The following is a 27,219-nucleotide window of genomic DNA, read 5'->3' as shown; positions in this document are numbered from 1 at the left end:
TGAACCGCGGTCGCCTCGTGGGGAGCCCAGCAACATAGCCATTACGCTAACTGCTGGTTCCCAAGGGGGGAGTGATTTCTTACTTTCTGTCTCTCTGTCCCTCTCTGTCATTCTGGGGAGCTCACGACTCTATAGCAAAAACTTCTCAAAAAAACAAAAACAAACAAACAAAAAAAAACCCCAGTCGTTCAACATTAATACTGTCCAAATCATATCCCGCTTATAAAAAAACCCACCAGGCAAACTGGTTTTACAAGAGTTGAAACATACATCCAAAAAGAAAAAGTAAGACTATTCGCCAGCTGATTTGAGGTTAATATAGCTGTGATAGCAAAACCAAAGCAAGAGAGTGTAACAAAGAAAATTACTGGCCTTATTAAGTGTAGATGAAAAAATTCAGAATAAAATATTAGTAAACTAAATTTACATGTGTGTATGTGTGTGTGTGTGTTTCTGAGTTTTGTTTATCCCAGGAATATAAAAAGTTTTAACATTAAAAGTCTATTAATGGGAACCAGCAGTTAGCGTAATGGCTATGTCACTGGACTCCCACGTAGTCGACCGCGGTTCGCGTCCCGGACCTGGTGGCTTAAAAAACTCACGCCAGGCGCGTGTGCGTGCGTGCCCAAGATCCCGAGAGGAGAATGGAGGAGAAGGGATTGTGGCGTGACCATCCCCCCTGGGGGGTGATTTCTCGCTTTCTGTCTCTATGTCTCTCTCTGTCTGTCTGGCGAGCGCACGCGCCCTATAGCAAAAACCTCTCCAAAAAAAAAAAAAAAAGTCTATTAATGTACTTCACCACAACTCCTTTTTTTAAAAAAGAAACTTTTTAAGAAATTTACTTATCTATTTATTTGTTGCGCTTTTCAAGCCACCAAGTATAGAACTTGAACTGTAAGCAACTATGTGAGAATCCAGTATCCTAACCACCATGCCACCCACTGACCCACATCACAGCTTCTAATGTACGAAAGAGCACTTCAGAGGCTAGCTGGTGGCATGGTGGTTATGATGGGTGGATCCCACATAGCCAACTGCTTGGTTCTCCAGATCAGGAGAAGAAAAAACACAACAGGTGTGTGTGCATGCATGTCCAAAATCTCTAAGGGAGAATGGAGGGGAGAGGATTACATTGTGGTCATCTCTTGGGGGGTAGGGCAGTTCTTTCTCACTTCCTTGTCCCTTCTCCCTTTCTCCTTCATTTCCCTCTGTTAAGTGCACATGCCCTGAAGCAAATTAAAATAAAATTAAGGTCAGCAAGTGGTTTTGTGGTTAAGACACTGGACTTCCATGTGGCAGACCACAGTTTGAGTCCTGGACCTGGTGGCTTGAAATTCATACCAAGCGTGTGTTCTTGCATGCCCAAAAGCCTGAGAGGAGAATGGAGGAGAAGGGATTGCCAAAGGGATTGTGGCCATCCCCCCGGGGCGGGGGGAGGGGGGGAGGCGTGATTTTTGCTTTCTGCCTCTCATGCCCTGTAGCAAAAAAATCTTTAAAAAAAAATTTTTAAAAGCACTTTTTAATAGTCAACATCAATGATTTTTTAAAAAAGAACTTTTAGCAACTATGAATAAAAAGATCTTTATTAATCTGAGAATGGCTATTTTATAAACCTCACAGCAAAATAGCATACTTAGTGATGAAATGTTACAAGTATTTCATTTGAGATCAACAAGACAAATGTATATGCTGTCATCACCTCCACTCAACATTGTACTAAAGCTCCTAGCTAATGAAGTAATACAGTAAAAAGAAGGAAAAATATATAAGGATTAGCAAACAATACACTGTTATTTATAATTAATCTGATCATCCACATAGAAAACCCCAAAACTATAGAAATCATTAGAATTAATGTGTTATTAGCAGTGTTGCTGCTAATAACTTAAGATCAATATTTTTAAAATACTGCATTTCTATAGAGTAGTTATAACCAGAAAATGTAATTTCTTTTTATTTTTTTGGAAAGATTTTTCCTATAGGGCACATGTGCTCACCAGAAAGACAGAGAGAGACAGAGAGACAGAAAGCAAGAAATTACCCCCCATGGGGACGGCCATGCTGCAATCCCTTCTCCTTGGGCACGCACACACACGCACCTGGCATGAGTTTAAGTCACTGGGTCTGGGACTTAAACGGTGGTCCACTACATGGGAGTCCAGTGACATAGCCATTATGCCAACTGCTGGTACCCAGAAAATGTAATTTCTAAAAGAATGCCACTGGCAATATCCACAAAAATATATGACTCCAAAGAGTAATTTCAGAAAAAAACTTATACACAGCCTTAATTATAGAATATATATATGAAACTACTGAAAAATTATCAAAGAAGCACTCCCAAAATGAAGAGACATACCATACTCATGGAAAAGTAGGCTCAATATTAGAGGAATATCAGTGCTTTGCAACTTGTTTATAAATGCAATGTAATTCTTTTTTTTTCAGAGAGAGATTTTTTGCAATAGAGCACCTGTGCTTGCTGGAGAGACAGAGAGACAGGAAAGATTGTGGCATGGCCATTCCCCCCGGGGTTGATTTCTTGTTTTCTGTCTCTCTGTCTCTCTGGTAAGCACATGCACCCTATAGCAAAACTCTCTCTTAAAAATAAATAAATAGAGAGGCATGTAAACATCCCAATCCAGGAGATACCAAGGACTCCAAATAGATATAACATAAGAGCCTCTCCAAAGCATATCATAGCCAAGTCAGTAAAAATCAAAGACAAAGACAAAATTTTTAAAATGGAAAGAGAAAAATACCAAGTTTCTTACAAAGGTTACACCATTAGATTAACATCAGATCTCAGCTGAAATAATGCAGGCAAGGAATGAATGGGAAGTCATTTAAAACTCTGAAAGAAAAGCAATTTCAGTCAGGAGTATTATACCAAGCAAGATTATCCTTCAAATGGGAAGGAGAAATAAAATCATTCCAGGATAATCAAATGCTGAAAGAATCCACCAAAACAAAACCAGCTAAGAGAAATGCTTAAGAGACTTCTATACTAGGAAAGATAAAGAGAGACAGAAGAGAACACAAAACAACTAGGAAAAAAGATTAAGTCCACACATGTTGGTAATAACATTGAATGTTGGGATAAATGCAGATTTAACTATTTGACAAACAAGCAGGTTTAAATACAGATGCACTGATTATTTGATAGACAGTTGTCTTCACAGGTTTCAGTTTACATATTTATTATAATCATTACTCATTGTACAAAACTAGATAATAGAGGAAAAGTCCAAAATGTTACTACTGAGTCTTTCTTTGGAATGAATTTGAAAAAAATAAAATAAAAGGCTAAGTTCAAGAACTTCATAAAACCTATACATCATTACCATGTCTTTGTTTTTAAACATCTATTTTTTTTTTTTTTAGTAGATAAAGCCTTCTTTTATTTAAACGATTATCTGAGTAACTGCCAATGCCACTATGTACAGACAAGAGATGGGGAGTTTTATTTCTTGGTCTCTTCCTCCTTGGACAGAGAGTCATGATGATCTCTTCCTTCTTGGCCTGGAGGTTCTCCTGACAGTGCTTGCGTGCTTCCTTGGTCTTAGACCTGTGGGCCTCAGCCTGGTCTGCTAGGAGCTTCTTGCGGGCCTTGCCTGCCTTCAGCTTTTGGATGTGCTCCATGAGAATCCGCTTGTTCTTGAACACATTCTCTTTCACCTTCAGGTACAGGCTGTGATACATGTGCCGGTCAATCTTTTTAGATTCCCAGTATCTTCTGAGCAGCTGGTGCAGGATCCTCATTCTCCTCATCCAGGTCACCTCTGGTGTTCTAGCATTGGCTGTACCGTTTCGCTTACCTATGCCCATATGCCTGCCCTGCCAGCGGGCCAAGGCGTTTTTTCTGGCATCGAGCCTGGGAATGGACAGTCACAGGCTTGCAGATGATCAACCCATCCTTGATCAGCTTCTGGATCTGCTGACAGGAGCTGGCATTGGCAATTTTATTGGTGTCATTGGGGGTCCAACTAGACCTTCTTTTTGCCACAGTGGAAGACACTAGAGGCAAGCCTCTTCTGAAGCCTGAGCATACTCATGGCTGCCCCCGCAGTGATGAAAGGAAAGAACCCTAATTCTGTTTTATTGTTGCTTTTTTGAGAATTTATTTCTTTATGCACAATATGGTACTATGGTTTTAAAATAACTCACAATGTATGTGTAAAAGTGTCCTTTTCTATCTATTCCTAATTAGCTGCTGTTACATATAATTTTACCTATCTCTAAGTGGGCCAATGACTGATACTCACAGATTTTTTTTCATATTATAAATTCTTATCTCCCATAGTCTTCTACGTGGAAATGACAAATTCTTCTTTCATTCACTATGTTAAGATTATCTTTGTAAATTTATGAACTGTTGCCTGGTTTTTAATCAATATGTTTTTCTTTAGAACTCTATCTCACAGTAAGAGAAGGTCATGGACAATTCAGTACAGACTTACAGAGTAACCATAGGAACAGGTTTTGAATGTTCACAACATAATGTTAAATATTGAAGGTGGTGAATATGTTTATATCTTCAATTTGCTTATTCTACACTGTATACATGCTTTTAAAGACCATTCTGTACCCTACAAAGGTGTATAATGATTATTTATAAATTATAAATTATAATAGAGGAAAAAAATAAAGCTTCTGTTTTTTAGAAGACAAAATAAGCAAAAAATGGTGAAAGATAAATTAGTCTGAAAAGATATTTGCAATGCATGTGAAGGAAGTTCAAAAAATTCATGGAAAATATTTTGGTACAAAATATTTTTGAAATCCATGCATACATTTTTCATAATAAACATTTTTCCATGAACTTCTTGTAGACCCCCATATAACCAACATAATATTAGTATATGACAGAAATGTGTGCACATTCTAAAAATTACATATAAAACACAACCCAATGGGAAAAAATGAGTGAAATATATAAATAACAATTAACAGAAGAGGAACTCCATACAGCCCAATAAATTATCTCAATCACTCTTGTAAGTAAAGAACAAATTAAAACAATGATATGATATCTGACACCCATAAGTTTGAGAAAAAGTTAAGATTGCTAGCATCAAGTGTTGATGATGGTATAGACTCTACTATAGAGCAATGGGAACCCATTTACCTGCTAGTAGTAAAACCCCTTTGGAGAATAATTTGTAAAGTTGGATATGTGCAACCTAGACACAGCCACTCATAGTGTAAAAATTGAAAGAAGCTCTTGCTCATTTGATAAAGATACATATACAAACTCATAAAAGCAACATTGTAAAAGCAAAATAAGTAAATAAATACTCTCAAAGTTCAATCATCAGGAGAAATAAGCATCTTAAGGAGAATATTATACAGCAGTGCAAATACTCTAAAGCTACATACACTGACTTGTTTATTTATTTATTTATTTGGAGAGGTTTTTGCTATAGGGCACGTGCGCTTGCCAGACACAGAAAGCGAGAAATCACCCCCTAGGGTGGGGATGGCCACACCACAATCCCTTCTCCTCTGTTCTCCTCTTGAGATCTTGGGCACGCACGCACACACGCACACACGCCTGGCATGAGTTTTAAGCCACTGGGTCCAGGACGCGAACCTCGGCTGACTACATGGGAGTCCAGTGACATAGACATTACACTAACTGCTGGTCCCCCCAGCATGAGTTTTAAGTCACCGGGTCCAAAACGCGAACCACAGTCAACTACACGGGAATCCAGCGACATAGCCATTACACTAACTGCTGGTCCCAATGCAGATGACTTTCATAAATAAAACGGTAAAAAGGAAAGATGGAGACAGAATGTTATTGATGACATGTAAAATAGTGGAAAAGTAGTATTATGTATTGTTTATGTATGCATACATCTGTTATAAAAGTAGATAGACATAAATAGGGATGTCTAAATTTAAGATTAGTCTAATTTTAAGATAATGGAAAAGTTGGGACCAGCAGTTGGCATAATGGCTATGTTGCTGGACTCCCATATAATCGACCGTGGTTCAAGTACCAGACCCGGTGGCTTAAACTCCAGGTGTTTGTGTGTGCGTGCCCAAGATCCTGAGAGGAGAATGGAGGAGAAGGGATTGCGGTGTGGCCATCCCCACCCTAGGGGGTGATTTCTCGCTTTCTGTCTCTCTGTCTTTCTGGTGAGCACACTCACCCTATAGCAAAAACCTCTCCAAAAAAGAAAAGAAAGAAAGAAAAACACCAGGCTGTGTGCATGTATACCTAAAATTCTGATAGCAGGGAGAAACAGAGGAGAAAGGATTGCAGTATGAGTGTGCCCCATGGGAGTTAATTTCTCACTTCCTTTCTCTATCTCTGGTAAGCACACATGCCTTCTAGGAAAAAAAAAAAAAAGATGACCACAATAATGATTCATTTCTACTTAGGGAAGAAAAAGGTTTTTAAATTAAAATAAATAAGTAGTGGCCATTTAATTACTTTGGTGTTTTAAATCTTTTTATTAAAAAAAGAGTTAGTCATCGGGAACCAGCAGTTAGCGTAATGGCTATGTCGCTGGACTCCCACGTAGTCCACCACGGTTCGCGTCCCGGACCCGGTGGCTTAAAACTCATGCTGGGAGCGTGTACGTGCGTGCCCAAGATCCCGAGAGGAGAATGGAGGAGAAGGGATTGTGGCGTGACCATCCCCCCTGGGGAGTGATTTCTCGCTTTCTGTCTCTATGTCTCTCTCTCTATCTGTCTGGCGAGCGAACACGCCTATAGAGAAAATTTCTCCAAAAAAAAAAAAAAAAAAAAAAAACAGTTAGTCATGCACTCAAAAAATACCTCAGTTCTTCCAAAAATAGCCATGAATTAGCTTATCAAATAATTTTATATATGAAAATTAAAGAGTAAGACAAAAATTTTTCCTAAATTATATGTGATATATTAACATTTCTTTTTTTCTTTTTCAGAAAATTGGAGATAAATAATACCTAAATCTGCTTCTTGATATGGCATTAAAACAGAGCTACTGCTGAGCGTTTGCCTTAAAAAAGTCATGGTTCGACTGACGTTGGATCTAATTGCTAAACACAGCAATCTTAAACTTCGAAAAGAAGAAACAATTTCACAATACCTAAAGAAAATAACTCATGTAAACTTTTCAGACAAAAATATAGATGCAATTGTAAGAACTCTGAAATTGTTCCTATTTTTATATAATAATATGAAGTTTACAAATTAGTTTGAGGGCATATCTGATAATTACATCTTTGAGAGAATTATTTAATTTTATTTATCATCATCATTTTTTTTTTAATTTGCTACAAGGCACTTGCACTTGCCAGAGACAGACAGAGAGAGAGAAGGAAAGTGAAAAAGCAAAATTCCAGGTCCGGGACTTGAACTGTGGTTAACCATGTGGGAGTCCAGCACTTTAACCACCATACCACCTGCTGGTTCCTGTTAACTATATTTTGATTATACTTATTAACTTTATTTTTATCAGTAAGCTTTATATTGTGTTTTCATTTTAATTTCCTACTTCTGATATTAAATTTATTAAGCCACTACCATTGTGGCTTTTAAATATAAATGTTACTGTTCCCCTACAATACTCAATAGTATAGCAAACTAGATTTAAAAATGTATGTTGGAAAATAATTTCATAATTACTTTTGCATTATTCCACAACCTTCGAATGTAATTTTTAACACATCAAAGTGTTAATAACTATGCAAATAATATATTTCTTTCTTTAAAAAGACTTATTTAATTTTATTTATTCATTCATTCATTTTAATTTGACTAGAGAGAGACACAAAGAAAGAGGGAAAGTGAGAAAGCAAGCCACCCCCTCCAGGACTCAAATTGAGATTGGCCATGTGAGAGTGTCCAATGCCTTAACCATCAGGCCACTGGCTGGCCCCAATATAATTTTTCAAAACTTTGGGTTTTCTTTTTTTGTTTTGTTTTAAGATTTTTGCTATCGGGCATACGTGTTTGCCAAAGAGACAGAGAAGAGAAAGTGAGAAGTAACCCCCAAGGAGGAATGGTAACACTGCAATTCTTTCTTCTTCATTCTCCTCTGAGGATTTTGGGCGCACACACACACACACACACACACACACACATACACACGTGCCCGGAGTCAGTTTTAAGTTGCCGGGTCCAGGATTCAAACTGTGGTCAACCATGTGGGAGTCCAGTGCCTTAACCTCTATGCCACCTATTATTCCTCATATTTAAAAAGTTTTAACAATGAAATATTTTTTCACATAATTTAATGAGTTATATAAATGTGTGTTATACTGGTCAGCTATATCAGGCAAGATTATAATTACTTGCTATTCTTTGAAACTACATTTTCTGTTGTAAGGTAATTCTTGGTCTTAACTGAGAAACATTAAAGAGCATAGTAACCAGCCCTCAGGGCCTTCATATTGGTATCTGCAGTCTACAATAAGTGCTAAAGACTACAGATGAAAGACATTTTCTCAGAAATATATAAACTACATGAGGGCAGAGATCATGTCTATTATGTTTCCTCACTTTTTTTTTTTTTTTTGAGATATTTTTGCTGTAGGGCACATGCACTTGCTGGAGAGGCAGGGAGAGAGAGAAAGAGAGAAATCATGCCCAGAGGGAATGGCCATGTTGTAATACCTTCTCCTCCATTCTCTCCTTGGGATTTTGGCCACTCATGCACATGGTATGAGTTTTAAGCTGCCAGGTCCGGGACTCAAACTGCCTTCAAGTACATGGGAGTCCAGTAATATGCCATCTCCTGGTCCCTTGTTCCCATCGCTCATAAACCCCCATCCAAAACAGTTCCTGACTCATATCAAGTACTTTAATGAATGAATTTAATATTAAAGCTTCAGGCAGAAGTGTTAAGAAATACTTGTTTGTTTGTTTTTTCCAGAAACCCAGTCCCATTCTCATTCTAAATCCCTTTCTGGTTTCGTAGTGATCCTTCTCAAGAATTCATTTATCCAAAGTTCACATTTCTCTTTAGTTCACCAAAGTTCTCTTTCTTATTATACCATATACAGTGCATTCTCCAGAGAGTACCCATTTAACGTATGTTTGTCCTCACATCAGTACTCCTCCAGTGTGAATGATTTTTTTGTTAGGCAGAAAAACTGGTTAAAATAATTCATTCCAAAGTGTGGATAACTTGTAAACTTGGAAGTTTCCAAAATGTGGCTATAGTTTAAAAGAACTTAATGAAGGCTAAGGTGTTTTATTTTATTTTTTTAGAGGTTTTTGCTATAGGGTGCGGGTCCTCACCAGACAGACAGAGACAGAGAGACAGAAAGCGAGAAATCACACCACCACCACCACCCCCACCACTACTACCCCCAGTGGGATGGCCACGCCACAATCCCTTCTCCTCCATTTTCCTCTCGGGACCTTGGGCACAGACGCACACGCGCCCAGCGTGAGTTTTAAGCCACCGGGTCTGGGACGCGAACCGCAGTCAACTACATGGGAGTCCAGCGACATAGCTATTAGGCTAACTGCTGGTCCTAGTTTTTTTTTGTTTTGTTTTGTTTTTTAGAGGGTTTTGTTATAGGGCGCGTGCGCTCGCCAGAAAGACAGAGAGATAGAAAGCAAGAAATCACCCCCCAGAGGGGACAGCCACACCACAATCCCTTCTCCTCCATCCCCCTCTTGGGATCTTGGGCACACATGCACACGCGCCCGGTGTCAGCTTAAGTCGTCAGGTCCGGGACTCAAACCATAGTCATACATGGGAGCTCAGCAACATAGCCATTACACTAACTGCTGATCCCAGCTAAGATGTTTTTGAGCAAAACTTTCACTTTACTTCTTGTCTACTTAATCTAAGCTGACTCTACCCCATACAAAAAAAGACTACCTTTTAAAAATACCTTTGGGACCAACAGGTGGTGTGGTGGTTAGGGCACTGGACTCTCACATGGACGATCACATTTTGAGTCCTGGACTCAGCAGCTTGAAAATCACACTGGACATGTGTGCGTGCATAACAAAAACCCCAAGTGGAAAATGGGAAGAGAGGGGAGGGGGTGTGGCCATCACCGCTGGGAGTTGGGGGGGAGTGATTTCTCACTTTCTCTCTCTCTCTGTGTGTGTGTGTGTGTGTCTGTCCAGCCAGCTCATGCACTCTATGGCAAAACACACACATACACACACACACACACACACACTTTAAAGTATTTTCTTATTTCAAGAGTAATTGGTGTTCATTTGTATAAAATAATATAAAAGGGAAGAATATATATAATGCTACTATTTACAGATAACCACTTTTCCCATGTCCTTTCAGTCTTTTTTCTAAGCATGTGTTCATATAATTTTACAACTGCAGGTCATATTCAGTATACTGTTTTCACTTAATTATGTGTTATGAAACATACATGGTAACTGAAGAAACTAAAGGATATTTAATGGTTCTATACTATTGCCATCAATAGCAACTTTTTTTTTTTAGAGGTTTTTGCTATAGGGCGTGTGTGCTCGCCAGAAAGACAGAGACAGAGAGATAGAAAGCGAGAAATCACCCCCGAGGGGGGATGGCCACACCGCAATCCCTTCTCCTCCATTCTCCTCCCAGGATCTTGGACACGCACGCACACACATCTGGCATGAGGTTAAGCCACCATGTCCCGTACTTGAACCGTGGTTGGCTACATGGGAGTCCAGCGACAAAGCCATTACACCAACTGTTGGCCCAAATAGCATCTTCATAGACGACTTCCAACTTTCAATATTACGAACACAATGGTTTACCTCCAGGCCTACAGAAAAATTAAGCCCTAATTTAAAATGTTGGGAGCTGGCCCCATAGCCTGGTGGTTAAAGGAGGCAGATCCTACAGGGCCAACCATATTTAGAATCCCAGCCCTGGAAGCTTAAAAGATAGACCAGGCACATGAACATGTGGACCCCAAATCCCAAGAGAATGGTGAAATGGAGGAGGGACTGCAGTGTGACCATGCCCCTCTGGAGGGTGCGCTACCCTTTTCTCTCCTTTTCTTACTCTTTGGCAAGTGCACATGCATGCTGGCAAAAAAATAATAAATAAATACAATTAAAAAAATAAAATGTTGGGACAATAATTTGTTCAGTGCTTCAACTTCCAAATGAAACTAATTGGTTCTAAGAAAAATTGCCTAATAAATTTTCTTAGAAAATATGATTTTATTGATATAATTACAGAATACTAAAACCTAGATATTATTATCATTCTAGTTTTGTTTTGACTGCTAAGAACAGAGAAATATTATTATTTATATTAACTTAAGGGAAATTTGCAGAATGATCAAGTGAAAAACATTCTTAAAAACAAACTAAGTTTTCAGGGGAAATTAAATATGACCTGTTTTTGTTTTCCTTTTAGGAAGACCTCTCTCTCTGCAAAAATCTTAGTGTTTTATATTTATATGATAACCGTATTAGTCAAATTACTAACCTGAATTATGCCACAAATCTGACCCACCTGTACCTACAAAACAATTGTATTTCATGTATAGAAAGCCTCAGATCATTAAAGAAACTGGAAAAACTGTAAGTGCTTTTATTTTTGAGTAATGTAACTATTTGTTATAAGTCAAGTACTTATATATTTTGTGCCTGGAAGCATCTCCATTTTCTGCATTAGGTTCCAGAAGTAAATTGAATATGAAATTGAATGTGATTCTCACAGGCCTTAATTTTTATTCTCTTGTACTAGTAATAAAAAATAAGTTGTTTCACATGTAATATTCAGCAATTTGTGTTTTAGTAAGCCTGATAGACTTCTTTTTTTGTGGGGCTAAGTTGTTTTACAGGCTTATAGGGACATCCTCATGTAGGCTCAACTGCTGACAAGTTTCCATGAAATCCAGTTGAATATTGAGACTTTCCAAATCACACATCTTAAAAGGTCAAGGTCATAAAACCGGTAATGTTGATATAGATATGATTGTAAAAGGCACTTACTGCCTGTAATGATTATAAATACTGGTAGATACAATTTGCCCAGATTAGAATAATTATCATGTTTCTCAAAAAGAGGGCCACAGGTCCTAGCAGGGAGACACAAGAGAAGGAAATGCTTATTGAAAGTGCAAATTACTGGGACTGGGAGGTGGCATGGTGGTTTTGGTGCTGAGCTCCCACAAGGCCAACCATGGTTTGAGTCCCAGACCTGAAGGCTTGCTTTCTCACTCTCTCTCTCTGTCTCTTTCTGCTCACATTGGATAATAATAATAATAATAAATAAAATGTAATAAATATTTATTTTAAAAAACTCTATAAAAATGCAAATTATTGGTACCAGCAGATGGCATAATGATTATGTTGCTGGACTCCCACATAACTGACTACAGTTCAAGTCCCAGATCCGGCGACTTAAAACTCATGCCAGGTATGTGTGCATGCATGCCCAAGATCCTGAGAGGAAATAGAGGAGAAAGGATTACTGCATGACCTTCACCCCTCGGGTGTCATTTCTCACTTTCTATCTAACACATGAGAAGCCCTGGTAGATACTTTTAAAAGAACTGTTTTAATTCTGTTACTTAAAAAAAAAAAATACACTTTTTAGACTAAATAAGTGTAAAAATAAAATTTATTGTCATTTATCTAAGCCTTTTATAGAACCAGTATAAACACAAAATTCTGCATGTATAATTTTTTTAAGAGAGCTTTTTGCTATAGGGCACACACACTCACCAGAGAGACTGAGAGAAAGCGAGGGGGTGGGATGGCCATGCCACAATCCCTTCTCCATTCTCCCTTTGGGATTTTGAGCATGTGCATGCATCTGGCATGAGTTTTAAGCCATTGGGTCTAAGACTCAAACTGCATTTGAACACGTGGGAGTCCAACAACAAAACCATTACACCGTCTACTGGGCCCTGCATGGATAATTTTCACACTGCTCAGTGATTTCAATATATTATGCTTTCATGGGGCCAGCAGGTGGCATGGTAGTTAAGGACGCTGGACACCCACATGACTGACCATGGTTCAAGTCCCAGACCTGGCAACTTGCTTTCTCACTTTCCCTCCCTCTCTCACACTCACTTTGTCTCTCTGTGGTCAAATTTTAAAAATAAATAATGTTAAAATATTTATTTTAAAAATATGCTTTCATCATGTTTAATGGTGTTCTCAGGATGTCTATTTAGAATTATGTGTATGTTTTGCAGGTATCTTGGAGGCAATTACATTGCTGTCATAGAAGGGTTAGAAGGATTAGAAGAACTAAGGGAGCTTCATGTTGAGAGTCAGAGACTTCCCCTCGGAGAAAAGCTTCTGTTTGACCCAAGAACTCTTCATTCTCTGGCAGTAAGGCTAAGTTAGAATATCTTTTTTTCTTTAGAGAGAGAGATTTTTGTTACAGGGCATGTGTGCTCACCAGAGAGACAGAGAGACAGAAAGTGAACAATCCCTCCCCAGGGGGATGCCACACCACAATCCCTTCTCCATTATCCTCTCGAGATTTGGGGCATGCATGCACATGCACCCAAGTGTAGGTTTTAAGCCTCCCAGTCCAGGACTCAAATTGCGAGTCTACTACATGGGAGACCACTGACATAACCATTATGCCATCTCCTGGTCCCTATGTTGGAATATCTTTATGAGAAATATAATTACCTACAAATTATAATGGAACAGGAAGGTGGTTACAAGTATTTGGACACTGTACATATTCTGAATGTTTATATGGCCATTTCAAGGCTTATTTGAAGGTTGAAGCTGATTGTCTCACATAATGTCTCAGGGGATCAGTTTCTGGAAAGTGGGATAACAATGCCTGCCTTGTAGGGTAACTGGAAGGATCAAAAGAGAGATACAGAAAGGTTATGAAAAATGAAATTCTAAAACACATGTTGATTCATTAATACTTTGAATTTTAGTGATTATCATGGCTCAAAATTTTAAATTTTAGGAAAAAGCCTAAGAATAAAAAAGTGCACATTTATTTGGCAAATTTTAAACAACCTAAAGAGCCACTGCAATGATAAGTTATTTTGTCCGAGGATCCTGACTGTAGGTTTCACTACATACAGTTCTGACTCATCAGAACTAAGTAGGCGTGCGTGGAACGCTGGGTTTGTGGCTTTCTGTGGCGCTTGACACATCGCATTGCATGGAGGTACCATAATACATTGAGAAGCCAGAAGGTGCTATTGAGGCTTTTGCTAATCTTCCAAACAGAGGACTTGTTGAGATGGGCAGTTTTCAGTTCTGGGGCAGGAGACATAAATGAGACATGGTTGTTGTTTTACAGATTTCATCAGTTTTATCTTAGAGGTCCAAGAAATGGAGGGCAGTGGATGGTTTTTGAACCAAATTTATAACTTTAGAGAGATAGTCCATTAAACTGGAGAGAAAAATAAAAAAGAAGCAACCTAGTTCCTATTCTACCCAATCCCCCAACTTACCTGTAAAGTCAACTATCACCAACTTCAGCTCAACCTCACCTGATCCCATTAGACTGACCCCACTATGGGGATGGCTAGTTTTATTACCAAACACTAGAGAAACCATTTTTGCTGGTTCAATTTTTGTACAAATTTAAGCAGAGTCTTAAACTCTAAATAAAAGACATCACTTTTTTTTCCAGTTTTATTTCAAGTCTTAAAAAGTACTGGCAAAATTTTTAAATTTTCATTTTATTTTTTAGCATTTTTATCATAATTCACATGCACTTGCCAGAGAGAGGGAAAGTGAAAAATCACTCCCAGAGGATCTGGCCACACTGCCATCCCTTCTCTCAAAATTGGGCATGTGCACACATGCGTCCATGATTTTCAAACCACTGGGTCCAGAATTCAAAACGTGATTGGCTATGTTTGAGTGCAGTGCCTTAGTCACTACACCAAGTATTTTTTTCTAAAAGCTGGCCTTGTGTGGACACCTCGGTGGGCATACTCCAAATTGGCAGAGATTCCTGGGGCTCAGACTTAAAGCAGACTTCAATTAAGTGTTGCTGTGTTGTGTGTTTATATCCTAAGACCTAACATCAAAATTCTTAGCTAATTATTATTTTAAGTGAATGTAATGTACAATCTTGAATGTACAGATTGTCAAGAGAAAACTGTGTAGAGAGGTAGAGATAAAAATGAAAACCATCAGATAGGGCCAGCAGGTGATACGGAGGTTAAGGTGGCTGGATCTCACATGGCCAACTACGCAGTTCAAGTACTGGACCCAGCAGTTTGAAAAACATGCCTGGCACATGTGTGTACATGCCCAAAATCCTGAGAGAAGTATGGCGATGTGGCCATACCCCCTGGGAGGGGGCGATTTCTCACTTTCTCTCTCTCTTTCTCTCTCTCATGCACCCTATAGCAAACTAAAATAAATAAAAACAAACTAGATAGTCTTTATTCTTAGTCTTGTTTTCTATTTAGAAAGACAAAGAAAAGTACTTTCTATGTAAATACAAGTTTTAGTGATGTTTAGCACAAAATGATTATTTGCTTAAACTGAAATAAACATTTTTTTCTACATTGTGTTATCATTTGTGTATCAGGACATTTTTTTCTCTCTCATTGCTTCTTGATTCTTGTTTTGTTTTTTTAATTGTCAAGGGATATGTGCTCTTGTCAAAAAGAAACAGAGATGGACAGGGAGAAAGCACTCCTCAATGGGATGAAATCACACTGCAATCTCTTTTCCTCCATTTCTCCATCTTGTTGGAACTTTGGACACTCATGATCTAGTGTGCTTTTCAAGCTTCCTGGACTAGGATCCAAATAGGGTCAGCCATCTGAGATGTAGTTTCCTTAATCACGAAGCTATAGGACCAGCCTAATTCTTGGCTTCTTTATTCTATAAATATGTCTTGTATTCTAGAAAAGAAATATATGACTTAAGGAAGAACTGTAGATTCTTCAAAAAGTAAGTTATGTCACATACTCTAGTTCTAAAGTTCCATCTGAAAGAAAATACAGTATAGAAACAAATCTACATGGCTTTTAATTTTCTTGCCTAAAGTACAAAACAGCCTGAATTGGTAAACTTGTCAAGAATGAGGATTTTTGTTTCTTATATACATTATATAACTACACTATTTACAGATGCTAATTTAGTTATTTTTCTTACAGAAATCTCTCTCTATACTGAATATCAGCAATAACAATATTGATGACATAAGAGACTTAGAAATACTGGAGAATCTTAATCAGCTCATAGCAGTTGACAACCAACTTCAGCATGTGAAGGTAATATAAAGAAAAATTAATTTAAAAATATTTACATGAAATTACTGAAAAATATTGGTATGTTGAAATAGCTATAAAATGTATCAGAAAAACTATTCTGAATGTGTTCTAAAATTAGCTTATGAACCACTACTTCTTAATGTATTTATTTGCATAATTCTGCCCTCTTATCTGATTTTCTCCCCTATACCCCAATGTCTCCATACTTTATCAACCAAAAAAAGTTTCTCTGAGAAGGAATATGTATGCTTTTTCTTCTCTATATTATTTTTCCATTAATTTTTTCCCTCTACAGACTATATCTCTTACTTGTTTCTAGTAATTATGAATATATCTGAACTCTCTCCTAACGGCTCTTATTTGGAGAAGAATCCTGAGTACCGAATGCATTCTAATTTACTCTAGTTATGTGCATGCCATTTTATATAATATGCCATGTTCATTATATTACTTACTTATTCAAATATATATTGGGTACCTATGATCTTCAGGCTCTGAACTATTTAATGTAGCACTGAAGAAGAAAGGATAGTTCCAGACCTCAAGAAACCTACAGTCAAAAAGTAATGAGACTATAAGACGATTGTTTTTTCATAAATATTGTGGTAACCCTGACTCAGCCTGGGGTTAGAGAAGGCTTCCTGGAAATAGTTATCTATAAGCTGAGCCACTGTTATGACTTCAAAGTTTCTGATTTTGCAATGGCATGTGTTGTGATATAATTTCTTGACATAGGGACTGTTGAGAAAGAATGGGCTTCTTCCCCCCATAAATAGAGCCCAGGTTTCCAGAACTAATTCCAGATAACCATTTACTGATCCTAATAATGTAGTCCTTGTCTTGTTTCCAAATTCAGATCTAATGCTTGGCTCATCTCATATATTGCTTAACTACTATAAGCACTACATAATTACTAAAATAAATATATATATATTAGTTCAAATAAATTCCTCAAAATATCCAAAATGGGATTGAACAATCAGCGTGGTTCATGTTTCAACTTACAACTTGAAAGATGTAGGAACCTCATGAGATTCATTTTGAATTCAAAGATATTTTAAATTTTACCTTGCTCATCTATTCTTCTTAATTGGGCATTTTGTTTCATTATTAGAATTATTTAATTGTCTATGAAGTGCATTACTTGTGACAATTATAATTTTATCATAAAATATGTAGTTTTATACCTTATATACAGTCCATGTGGTTCTAGTAAAAGTGACAAAGTCTGGAGTATAAGCATTTGACAGAATAGAGAAGACCTGGGCTGCATGCATTGTCCTACATTCACTCCCATGAGAAAGAAGAGTAGCTAAGACCAGAAACTTGCCTTTCCTTGGCAAACAATGGTGGAAAATTCCAGTCTTCCAAACTGGCATTGATCTTCAATGCAGGATAAGTATTTTCCCTAAGTATTTTTGTGAGCACAGGTTCTAAGCACAACACTTGGCAAATAAATGTTCTGTAATGAGTGGTGACTATATCTTGAAACATATGCTTAGTCATTAATTATTAGTAGTACCAAGATTCATTTCAGTTATAGCTATTACTTTTAGAGTCATATTCTATTATTTTTAATTCTGAACAGAGAAGGGGAATTTTTTAATAGGCAAAACTGCTAGCCTCAAAGTGATTCCAAAGGAAGTTTCTTGTATAATATTCATACCAAGCTGTTTTGCCTACAATGATAACTTTTAGGCCATTTCAATAATGTATAAGCAAAGGGACTGGCAGGTGGTATGGTGGTTATGGGTGCTGGACTCCCACATGGCTGACTGTGGTTTGAGTCCCAGACCTGGCAGCTTGTTTTCTCGCTTTCTCTCTCTCTGTATCTCTCTCTAGTCAAATTAAAATAAATTAATAAAGTTAAATAAAATAATGTTTAAAAAGATATGAAGAATAATAATGTTAAATAAATAAAGTATAACCAAAATCAATACCTCATTACTATTGATCATTCAATCTAATGATAAACATCTAAATAACCAAATCCTCATTCTTAAAGAGTGAACTCGATGTCACTTCATCTGAAGCTCCCTATCAAGTTAATCTATTCAAAAATATTTATTACATTCTGTGTGCCGGGCACTTTTCTAGGTCCTTAGAGAAACATGTTCTAGTTGCAGCATTAAGCAGTATGATACAACAAAAGAAGGGTCAGTGGATATTTTATATTGGGTTTTCAAGAAAGGCCTCCAAGGCAATGACATTTATATTGAGGTCTGAAACATGAGAAAGAAGAACAATATTCAAAGAGCTAGGGAAAGAACATGTCAGACACAGGGAATAGCAGACACAAAAGCTCTGTGGCCAGAGAGCTTAGAACGTTCAAGAAATCAACAAGTGGCTGGTTCATTATGACAAGGTCCCTGGTGCTTAGCTCAGCTTCTGACACATTGTAGATATTCAATAAATCATTGTTGAGTGAATGAAGAAGCAAAACTACAATATAAGATTAGAAAGGAAAGTACAGGGGCCAGATCATAAAGGTTGTTTTACAACATCATCTTGAATTTTTACTTCATCCTAATAAAAGGCCACTGAAAAAATAGTATTTTAAAAATATATATTTCTGTATCTGCTATGTGAAGAATTAGTTTCAAGAATGACATCAAAGAGATCAGCTGGGAAACTATTACAGAGTTAAGTAAGAGATAACTTCTTGCACATGAAGGACAGTGGATGAATTGGAGGAATATTTTTAGACAGGCCATGTGAAAATTCTTGATGAGTAGGACTTAGGAATATACAAAAGGGCAGAATCAAGGATCACTCCTAGGTTTTTGTGAAGATCTGGAAAGACAACAGTAGCCTTTATAAGTTGGTGTACAACTTTCTAGAGAAAGAGCGGAATTCCTTCTATTGAGATACTTACTGGGCATTGAAAGAGCTATCAAGAATCAAGAGTTCAAGAGAGAAGTAAAATCAAAGAGTATGAGAGTGAACAGTATTTACATAATATTTAGAGCCATGGAACTGGATGAAAGGTATCAAAGACATAAAAAAAAAATGAGGCCAAGAACAAGCATATACACTCCAATGTTTAGAAATCAGTTAAAAGAGAAGTTTCCAGGAAGAGTCAGTGATGTAAAAGAGAAATAAAGAGCTTCAAGAAAAAGGTAGTGACACTTGCATTGAATAATATTGAATAATAAGAAGAGTACAGAGGGTCTAGCAGGTGGCGTAGTGGTCAAGGGCACTGGACTCCCACATGACCAATTGTGGTTCTAGTCCCAGACCTGGCAGCTTGCTTTCTCATTTTCTCTCTCTTTCTCTCATGCTCTCTCTCTCTTTCTCTCACTCTCTGGTCAAATTAAAATAAGTAAATGAATAAATAAAGTTAAATAAAATAGTTCTTTAAAAAAAAAGAAAAAGAATTTTGACCACAGAAGACCCTCTGCCCAGACTTTACCCTCCTGCTCCCCGGTCCACCCAGGAGTCAGGATAAGCCAATCAGCAGACATCTATATTTGAGTTCCGAGTGGCCCCATTCAGGGGTTTCAACCACCAAAGATCCTCTACCCAGACTTTACCCTCCTGCTCCCCAGTCTAGCTAGTAGTCAGGGAAAAACATATAATCCATTAGATGACCTAAACCACCACAGAGGCACAAGAAATATGTGAAACGAAGAAAATGTATCTCCTCTAATGGAAAAGAATAACTCCTCTTCCTCCACCAAGAATACAAGGGAACTCATGGTAATGTCAGATAAAGAATTCAAAATATTCATAGTGATAAAGCTAACAGAGATTCAAGAGAATAGAGACAACGAACTCCAGAAGATGCAGGAGAAAAAGAGACAAGTTCCAAGAGGTGAGGAAGTTCTTGCATGATCTGAAAGAGGAGATACACATCATTAAAAAGAAGTAAAATTGTTAGAGATAAAAGCTGTAATACAGAAAATCAAAACTTCCCTTGAAAATATCAAAAGCAGATTAGATCATGCAGAATATCGAATCTCAGATGTAGAAGATAGAACCTCCAACCTAGAGAAATTCACCAAAAAGACAGAAAATAACCCCCAAAATGAGAATAACATACGAGTAATACTAGATACCATTAAACACCCAAACATCTGGATCATCGGTATCCCAGAAGGTGAAGAAACTAATAAGGGAATTGATAATCTATTCCATGAAATCCTGTAAGAAAACTTTCCAAACCTAGAGAGGCACTCAAATATCCAGACCCAAGAAATACAAAGGACCCCAAATAGAATCAACTCAAGAAGATCTTACCCAAGGCACATCATAGCCAGGTTGACCAAAACCGCAGACAAAGACAAGATACTAAGATTGGCAAGAGGAAAACATCAAGTTACCTACAAAGGACACCCAATCAGGCTAACAGCAGATCTCTCATCAGAAACAATGCGAGCGAGGAGAGAATGGGAAAATATATTCAAAGTGTTAAGAGAGAAGCAATTTCCGCCAAGAATACTGTACCCGGCAAGATTATCTTTCAGGTGGGAAAAAAAGACAAGAATATTCTCAGATAAACAAAACCTGAAGGAATTTACCAGCACCAGACCAGATCTCCAAGAAGCTCTCAAGGGTGTGCTGTATCAGGAAAATTAAACACAGACACATGGAAATAAGAGTCCAAAAACTAAGAAAGTGGCCAACTTAGTCATAGGGACAAGTCTGGAGTTGAATATTATATCCCAGAATTTAATCAGGAAAAATGAACCAGAACAGAAGATAAAAGTACATGAGACTGATAGGTTCATGCACCTACCATTTGAACAGAATCCTAACCTGTTTCCTGGCTTTAAGCAAAATTCCTTGATGTTTCTTTGATTTAAGTTAAAATTGGTTTTCTTAGCAGTAATGAGTGAACTCACCATTGAAAATAGTTAGATTATATAAAAAATTGTGTGATCAATACAATGTGAGTGGGAAGGGAATGAAGGACAATTGTGGACACCGGAGGTGGTGTGAGAGGAGGGTGGGAAGGAACAGAGGGTCAGAAGGAGGGGTGGAAATAATTCTAGGAACTAGAAATGGAAAATTTTTTATAATGTGCATGACTGAGTCACTATGCAGTGTGTAGTGGATGGGAGATCGCATTTTGTGTGCTGTGATGATGCTTAGGGAAGGAATGTAAATTGAGTTACAAAAAAAAAGTTTCAGGAAAAAAAAAATTATCTATTCAATGACTGCAGTAGGATATGTAGCCCCAGCTAGGTGCCACTTACAGAAAACAAGAAATGGAAAATTATTTGCTGACAATAACATGTTTGTTGATGTGCTTGATTGAGACAATATACAGTGTACTCTGGATGGAAAATCTCATTTTGTATGCTGTAATGATGTACAGTGAATGAATGCAAATAAATAAATTGAAATAAAAAAAAGAAACAATGTGAGCAAGGAAAGAATGGGAAAATATATTCAAAGTGTTACGTGAAAAACAATTTCAACCAAGAATACTATACCAGCAAGATTATCTTGTATATGGGGGAAAAAAAGACAAAAACATTCTCAGATAAACAAAACCTGAATGAATTTACCAATACCAGATCCAAGAAGTGCTGAAGGGAGTGCTATACCAGGAAAACTGAAGTCAGACACACAGAAATAAGAGTACAAGAAACAACCAAGAGAATGGCCAGCCTAATGTAGGGACAAGTCCGGAGTTGAATGTTAACTTACAGACTTTAAATGGAAAGATCAGACCATAGTAACACTGCAAATTCAATTAGAGATTAATTACATGAGTCTAAACTAGTGAAATATAAGTTTTTTGACTTTAGACTAAAACAGTACTGACTTTTGTTGATGCTTTGATTTCCATATTTAAGGATTTTTGTCTTCTCTTGATCTGTTGATAGTCCCAAAGGTGGAAAGGGGGGGTGGGGGTTACTGGAGCCAGAGTTCTTCATCTCCCAATGTCTCTCCCTCTCTCTGTTTTTTTTTTTTTTTTTTTCTTTTTGGAGAGGTTTTCACTATAGGACGTGTGAGCCCACCAGAAAGACCGAGAGACAGAAAGCAAGAAATCATCCCCCCTGGGGAGATGGCCATGCCACAATCCCTTCTCCTCCATTCTCCTCTTGGGATCTTGGGCATACACGCATATGTGCCTGGAGTGAGTTTAAGCCACCAGGTCCAGGACTTGAACCGCAGCCGACTACATAGAAGTCCAGATACATAGCCATTATGCTGTCTGCTGGTCCCTAAGCATTCTCTTAACATTTTTTGATTTTGATCTATTAAAACTAAAACTTTGTCTTTGAAATTTAAGAATACATTAAAAATACCTATTAATACCTATTTAATGACTGCAGTAAGTTATATAGTCCCAGCAAGGTGCTACTTTATAGTATGTTCACTTTACTCACTAAGGTTTACACCTAAAATCAGACATGTGTTTATAAATATGTATATATCAGCTGTGCTTACTATTTGAAAATCTTTAAATTAATTAAGATCTTTAGTGAAGATCTTAAAATGAAGGGGAAAAAAAGGTATGGAAAACAACTGTACATACCAGAGACAGTATAGGAGAAGGCAGGTAGTTGGCAGAGGGTGAAAGGTAGGGAATCAAGGGGGAAAAATAAAGCAAAATATATAAGAAACAAGAAATAGAAAATTATTTGTTGATGATAACATGTATGGCAATATCCTTGATTGATCCAATATACAATGTATACTGGATGGAAAATCTCATTTTGTATACTATTTTGATGTACAGTGAATGACTGTAAATAAATAAATTTATAAATTAAAAAAAAAAAAAGGATGGATATAGGGCCAGCAGGCAGCATGGTAGTTAAGGTGTTACACTCCCACATGGCCCACTACAGTTTGAATCCCAGACCTGGTGACTTGCTTTCTCACTTTCCCTCTCTCTATCTCTGTGTCTCTCTCTGGTCAAATTAAAAAATAATAACCACAGATGGAATTAAAAAAATAAAAAATTCTTAAAAAAAAAAAAAAAAGGACTGATAAGAGGTTAACAGAAATGTACTGAATTGGGACCAGCAGTTAGTGTAATGGCTATGTCACTGAACTCCCATGTAGCTGACCGCAGTTTGAGTCCCAGACCTGGTGGCTTAAACTCACGCCGGGCACGTATGCATGCGTGCCCAAGATCCCAAGAGGAGAATGGAGGAGAAGGGATTGCGGCGTGACCATTCCCCCTGGGGGGGTGATTTCTCTCTTTCTGTCTCTGTCTGTCTCTTTCTGGAGAGCGTGCATGCCCTATAATAAAAACCTGTCCCCCCGAAAAAAAGAAATGCACTGAATTGAGTCTTAAAAGAATGTTTTCCTAGCTCATTGTCACTTATAGAATAAAGCTCCTTCAGTATTTTACTGTTTGGTTTTTTCCATCAACAATTGTGGATACCTAAGGCATGGGGCTCCAGAGAAGACTCAGGACATGCCAAAGGAGTTTTGCTAATCCAGTGCTAGGTGCCAATACTAGACTCACTGTGCCCCTCCAGCTCTGAGCTTCTCATGTAGAACTGTGAGTTCCCAGGACACGAAGACTTCAAGGCTCATGCACTATAACTAGATGACTTTGAATATTTAAAAAGTCATCAAGTAAAAGACTCTGTACAACCCCATTTCAAGGGACCTTGCCAAGTACTCTTAATTAACTCTTGAACTGCAAAGTTAAAAGGAGTCTCTTTTACATTCATGTCTCAAAACTAAAGCAAGCACTGGACATGTTCTTGACCACACTGGGGTCTCTGATCCTGTCTCTGACACCTGCCTTCAACTTTGGAAGACTCACAAAACATGCCTTCAGAATAGCATTTAATACACATTCTAATAACATTAGAGTAGACTTTTTTCCCAGATATTTGGTCATGACAATTTCCATAAGCCCTATAATAATTCTCATTTTTACCTAGTTTATTGTGCTAGAATACATTACTGAAAACCCTGAGTGTTTTAATCCAAATCCCTCACATTGTTGCGTGGTATCTATGGTTTCTCTCTTGGTATGTTTTTCTAAAAGGGTATGATTATTAATTTCCTTTTTAAGATTAGGAAAATGTTTTTATTAGTCCTTCCTATGCCAATAATATCTGCTTACCTACTGTCGCTTTACAAACGACCCGGAGACGGTCTTCTCTACAACACTTTATTTACCCCAGGCTCTGTACAGTCTTCTTCCTCCTCTCTTCCCAGCCCTAGGGCCTTATATAGGGCCCCTGACCAATTGGCACGTTGGTCACAAGCAGGGAAGCCAGTCCTCGAAAGAGGATTGGTTGCATGCGGTGTTCCCGTGCTCTCCACGCTCCCCACTGCCCTACTTCCTTAAAGTTGTTTACTGCTTTGAGCGCTCAGCGGGCTTCCGTTGAGCGCCATTTTGAAATAGGCGCTGAGGGCGATGGGCGGGGGCGCTCCACAACCTACTACTTCTCTGTTCAAACAAAAATCTCTTGTGATTCACTGAAAAGTTTATTAATATTCCTCCAGGTAAAGCCAACATAATTTAGTATGACATAGATCAGAGTAAAATAAAAGCTGCTTAATGGAATAACTGCATTCTAACCATTTCCCAAGGTACCCCCTTTTCAGGGCACCTCTTTTATAAGGCTCCTAACAAATATAATATATTACAAATATTTACCTAGCAGTGCCTCAGGCCAATTATTAAGGAGATCTCATCAGACAAAACATTGCATAATAATAGATATTGGTAATGACATACTTTAAAACTTACCTATGACAGGAAGAAACTAGCTGCCTTCTGACTCTATAACTTTCTTGGATTTATAGTTTTTATAGTATTATTATATTATTTCATATCACCCATAAATGCTATGCAAGATGTGGAAAGAGAAAAAAGAAATAGACACAATAAAAAACCTGAATAGGGGCCAGCTCTGTAGTCTGCTGGTTGAAGCAACTGAGTCTCATCTGTCCAGCTACATGGTTGGAGTTCTAGACTGAGTAGCTTTGCTAAAACATGCCAAGCATGTGTTCATGCATATCCAAAACCCAAAATAAGGGTGAGATGGAAGAGAAGAGCTTGCAGCATGACTATTCCCCATAACAGGTGCTTTCTCTTCTCCCTATTTCTCTTTCTTTCTCTCTGGTGAGCACATGCACCCTCTAGTAAAATAAATAAATAATAATAATAAAACCCAGATCATGGTAACTTATAAAATAAAATCTATACAAGATGTTTTTTCAGACTGAAACTTAGGCCTGTCCTTTGCCCTTTCTAACAGTTGACTACTAACTCAAGCCAAACCTTATTTTCCTCCCCAAATCGGTCTTCAATACTGAAATAGTCACCACTGATAGCATATGAATAAAGGACTAACTCTAGTAATGAGCCTTCCTAGTTCCTTGAGACTTCTTGCTGATACTTGGCCTAAACATTCATTACTTCTCACTTCCAGGAAAATTAAATACAGACACACAGAAATAATAGTTCAAAAACTAAGAAAATGGCCAACTTAATCATAGGGACAAGTCTGGAGTTGAATATTATGTCCCAGAATTTAATCGGGAAGTCGAACCACAACAGAAGATAGATTTAAGTACATGAGACTGAACTGGTGAAATAACATTTTATGACTTTTGACTAAAACATTGCTGATTTTCTTCTAGACTTTGTTTTCTGATTTTAAGGATTTCTGTCCTGTCTTGAGATGCGGATAGGTTCATGTACTTACTATTTGAACAGAATCCTAACCTGTTTGCTGGCTTTAGTTTTAAGCAAAGTTCCTTAGCATTTCTTTAATTTATTAAAGCTAAAACTGCTTTTCTTGAAATTAAAAATATATTTAAAAAAAAAAAGTTACAAAGGACAACTTTTTTTGTGAAGAAGTTAAACAGATGCTATGGATAAAAACCACAACAGAGGGACCAGCAGATGGCATAAAGGCTATGTCACTGGATTCCCATGTAGTCAACTGCAGTTCGAGTCCCAGATCCTGTGGCTTAAACTCACGCTGGGCACATGTGCGTGTGTGCCCAAGATCCTGAGAGGAGAGTGGAAGAGAAGGGATTGTGGTGTGGCCATCCCCCGTGGGGTGTTATTTCTCACTTTCTGTATCTCTCTCTCTCTCTCTCTCTCTCTCTCTGTCTCTGTGGCAAGCACATGTGCCCTATAGCAAAAACCTCTCCAAAATTAAACAAACAAACAAACAAAGAAAAAACACACAACAGAAGGCAATGCTGAAAAAAAGAATTTAGTGGAAGATTGACTACTGAAGTGTTAGAGACTCAATGCTTTCCTCACTCTCATGCCCAGAAACCATCCTTTATTTCTAAAATCACCTGCATGGCTAAAAACCTTAGGCAAGAGTTTAAAAATTCCTCTTTAGAGAAATTGACCAGTCCAAGAGAAAACATCTCCCAATTCTCATATTTAATTGTTCCATGGTAAACTACCATCTGCCATTCAACTACCCTGTAGTGAAACCAACCAGTCAACAGGCCTTACTTATCCTTACACAAAAAGCTCTCATTCACTTTTATGAATAAACAGACACCTCAATAGGCAACTGAAAAGAACCTCTAGGGGCCAGCAGTTGATGTAATAATTACATTGCTGGACACCAAAACAGTCGATCACGGTTCGAGTCCCAGACCTAACAACTTAAAACTCATGCTGGGTGCTTGTGTGTGTATGCCCAAAATCCTGAAAGGAGAATGGAGTTAGAAGGGACTGTGGTGCGGCCATCCCCCCTGAGGAGTGATTTCTTACTTTCTATCTGTCTGTCTCTTTCTTTCTGGTGAGCACACACGCCCTACAGCAAAAATCTCTCAAACAAAAAAATTTTTTGAGTCTCTAAAATAATAAATGGAGAGACAGAAACAAGGAAGGAGAACCTCTAAAATCAAAGCAGGAGAGACAGAAACAAGGAAAAAGAACTCAGAAGAAAAAATTACATAGAGCAGAAAAAAATTATTTTTAATTACACTGTAATCAACTTCCAAAGAGAAATAAAAAAAATTCCATCACCTGAAATAAAAACAGGTTATATAGTGTGTGTGTGTATGTATGTATATATACACACATATATAATTTTTAAACAATTTAAAAATAGAATAGTAGAAATTAAATACTCAATATAAAATTTAAATGATAAAACTGAGG

General features: G+C 37.6%; 1 protein-coding gene and 1 pseudogene across 3 annotated transcripts in view; one reads left to right on the top strand and one right to left on the bottom strand.

Moving 5' to 3' along the window:
• PPP1R42 (protein phosphatase 1 regulatory subunit 42) overlaps window positions 1-27,219 on the top strand; it is a 56,716-nt gene that overhangs the window by 6,791 nt on the left and 22,706 nt on the right. For all 3 annotated transcript variants that reach the window (XM_027772622.1, XM_027772623.1, XM_027772624.1), the window contains 4 exons: window positions 6,918-7,132; window positions 11,333-11,499; window positions 13,128-13,266; window positions 16,035-16,151. In XM_027772622.1, coding sequence (XP_027628423.1) covers window positions 7,004-7,132; window positions 11,333-11,499; window positions 13,128-13,266; window positions 16,035-16,151 — 552 coding nt within the window. In that variant the 5' untranslated portion in view covers window positions 6,918-7,003. The remainder of the gene's footprint in view (window positions 1-6,917; window positions 7,133-11,332; window positions 11,500-13,127; window positions 13,267-16,034; window positions 16,152-27,219) is intronic.
• On the bottom strand, window positions 3,432-4,097 carry LOC102481816 (60S ribosomal protein L19 pseudogene; annotated as a pseudogene).

This window comes from Tupaia chinensis, unplaced genomic scaffold (genome assembly GCF_000334495.1).
Source record: "Tupaia chinensis unplaced genomic scaffold, TupChi_1.0 Scaffold000288_2, whole genome shotgun sequence".
NCBI lineage: Eukaryota > Metazoa > Chordata > Mammalia > Scandentia > Tupaiidae > Tupaia > Tupaia belangeri.
This window is presented reverse-complemented; position numbering and strand designations above follow the sequence as displayed.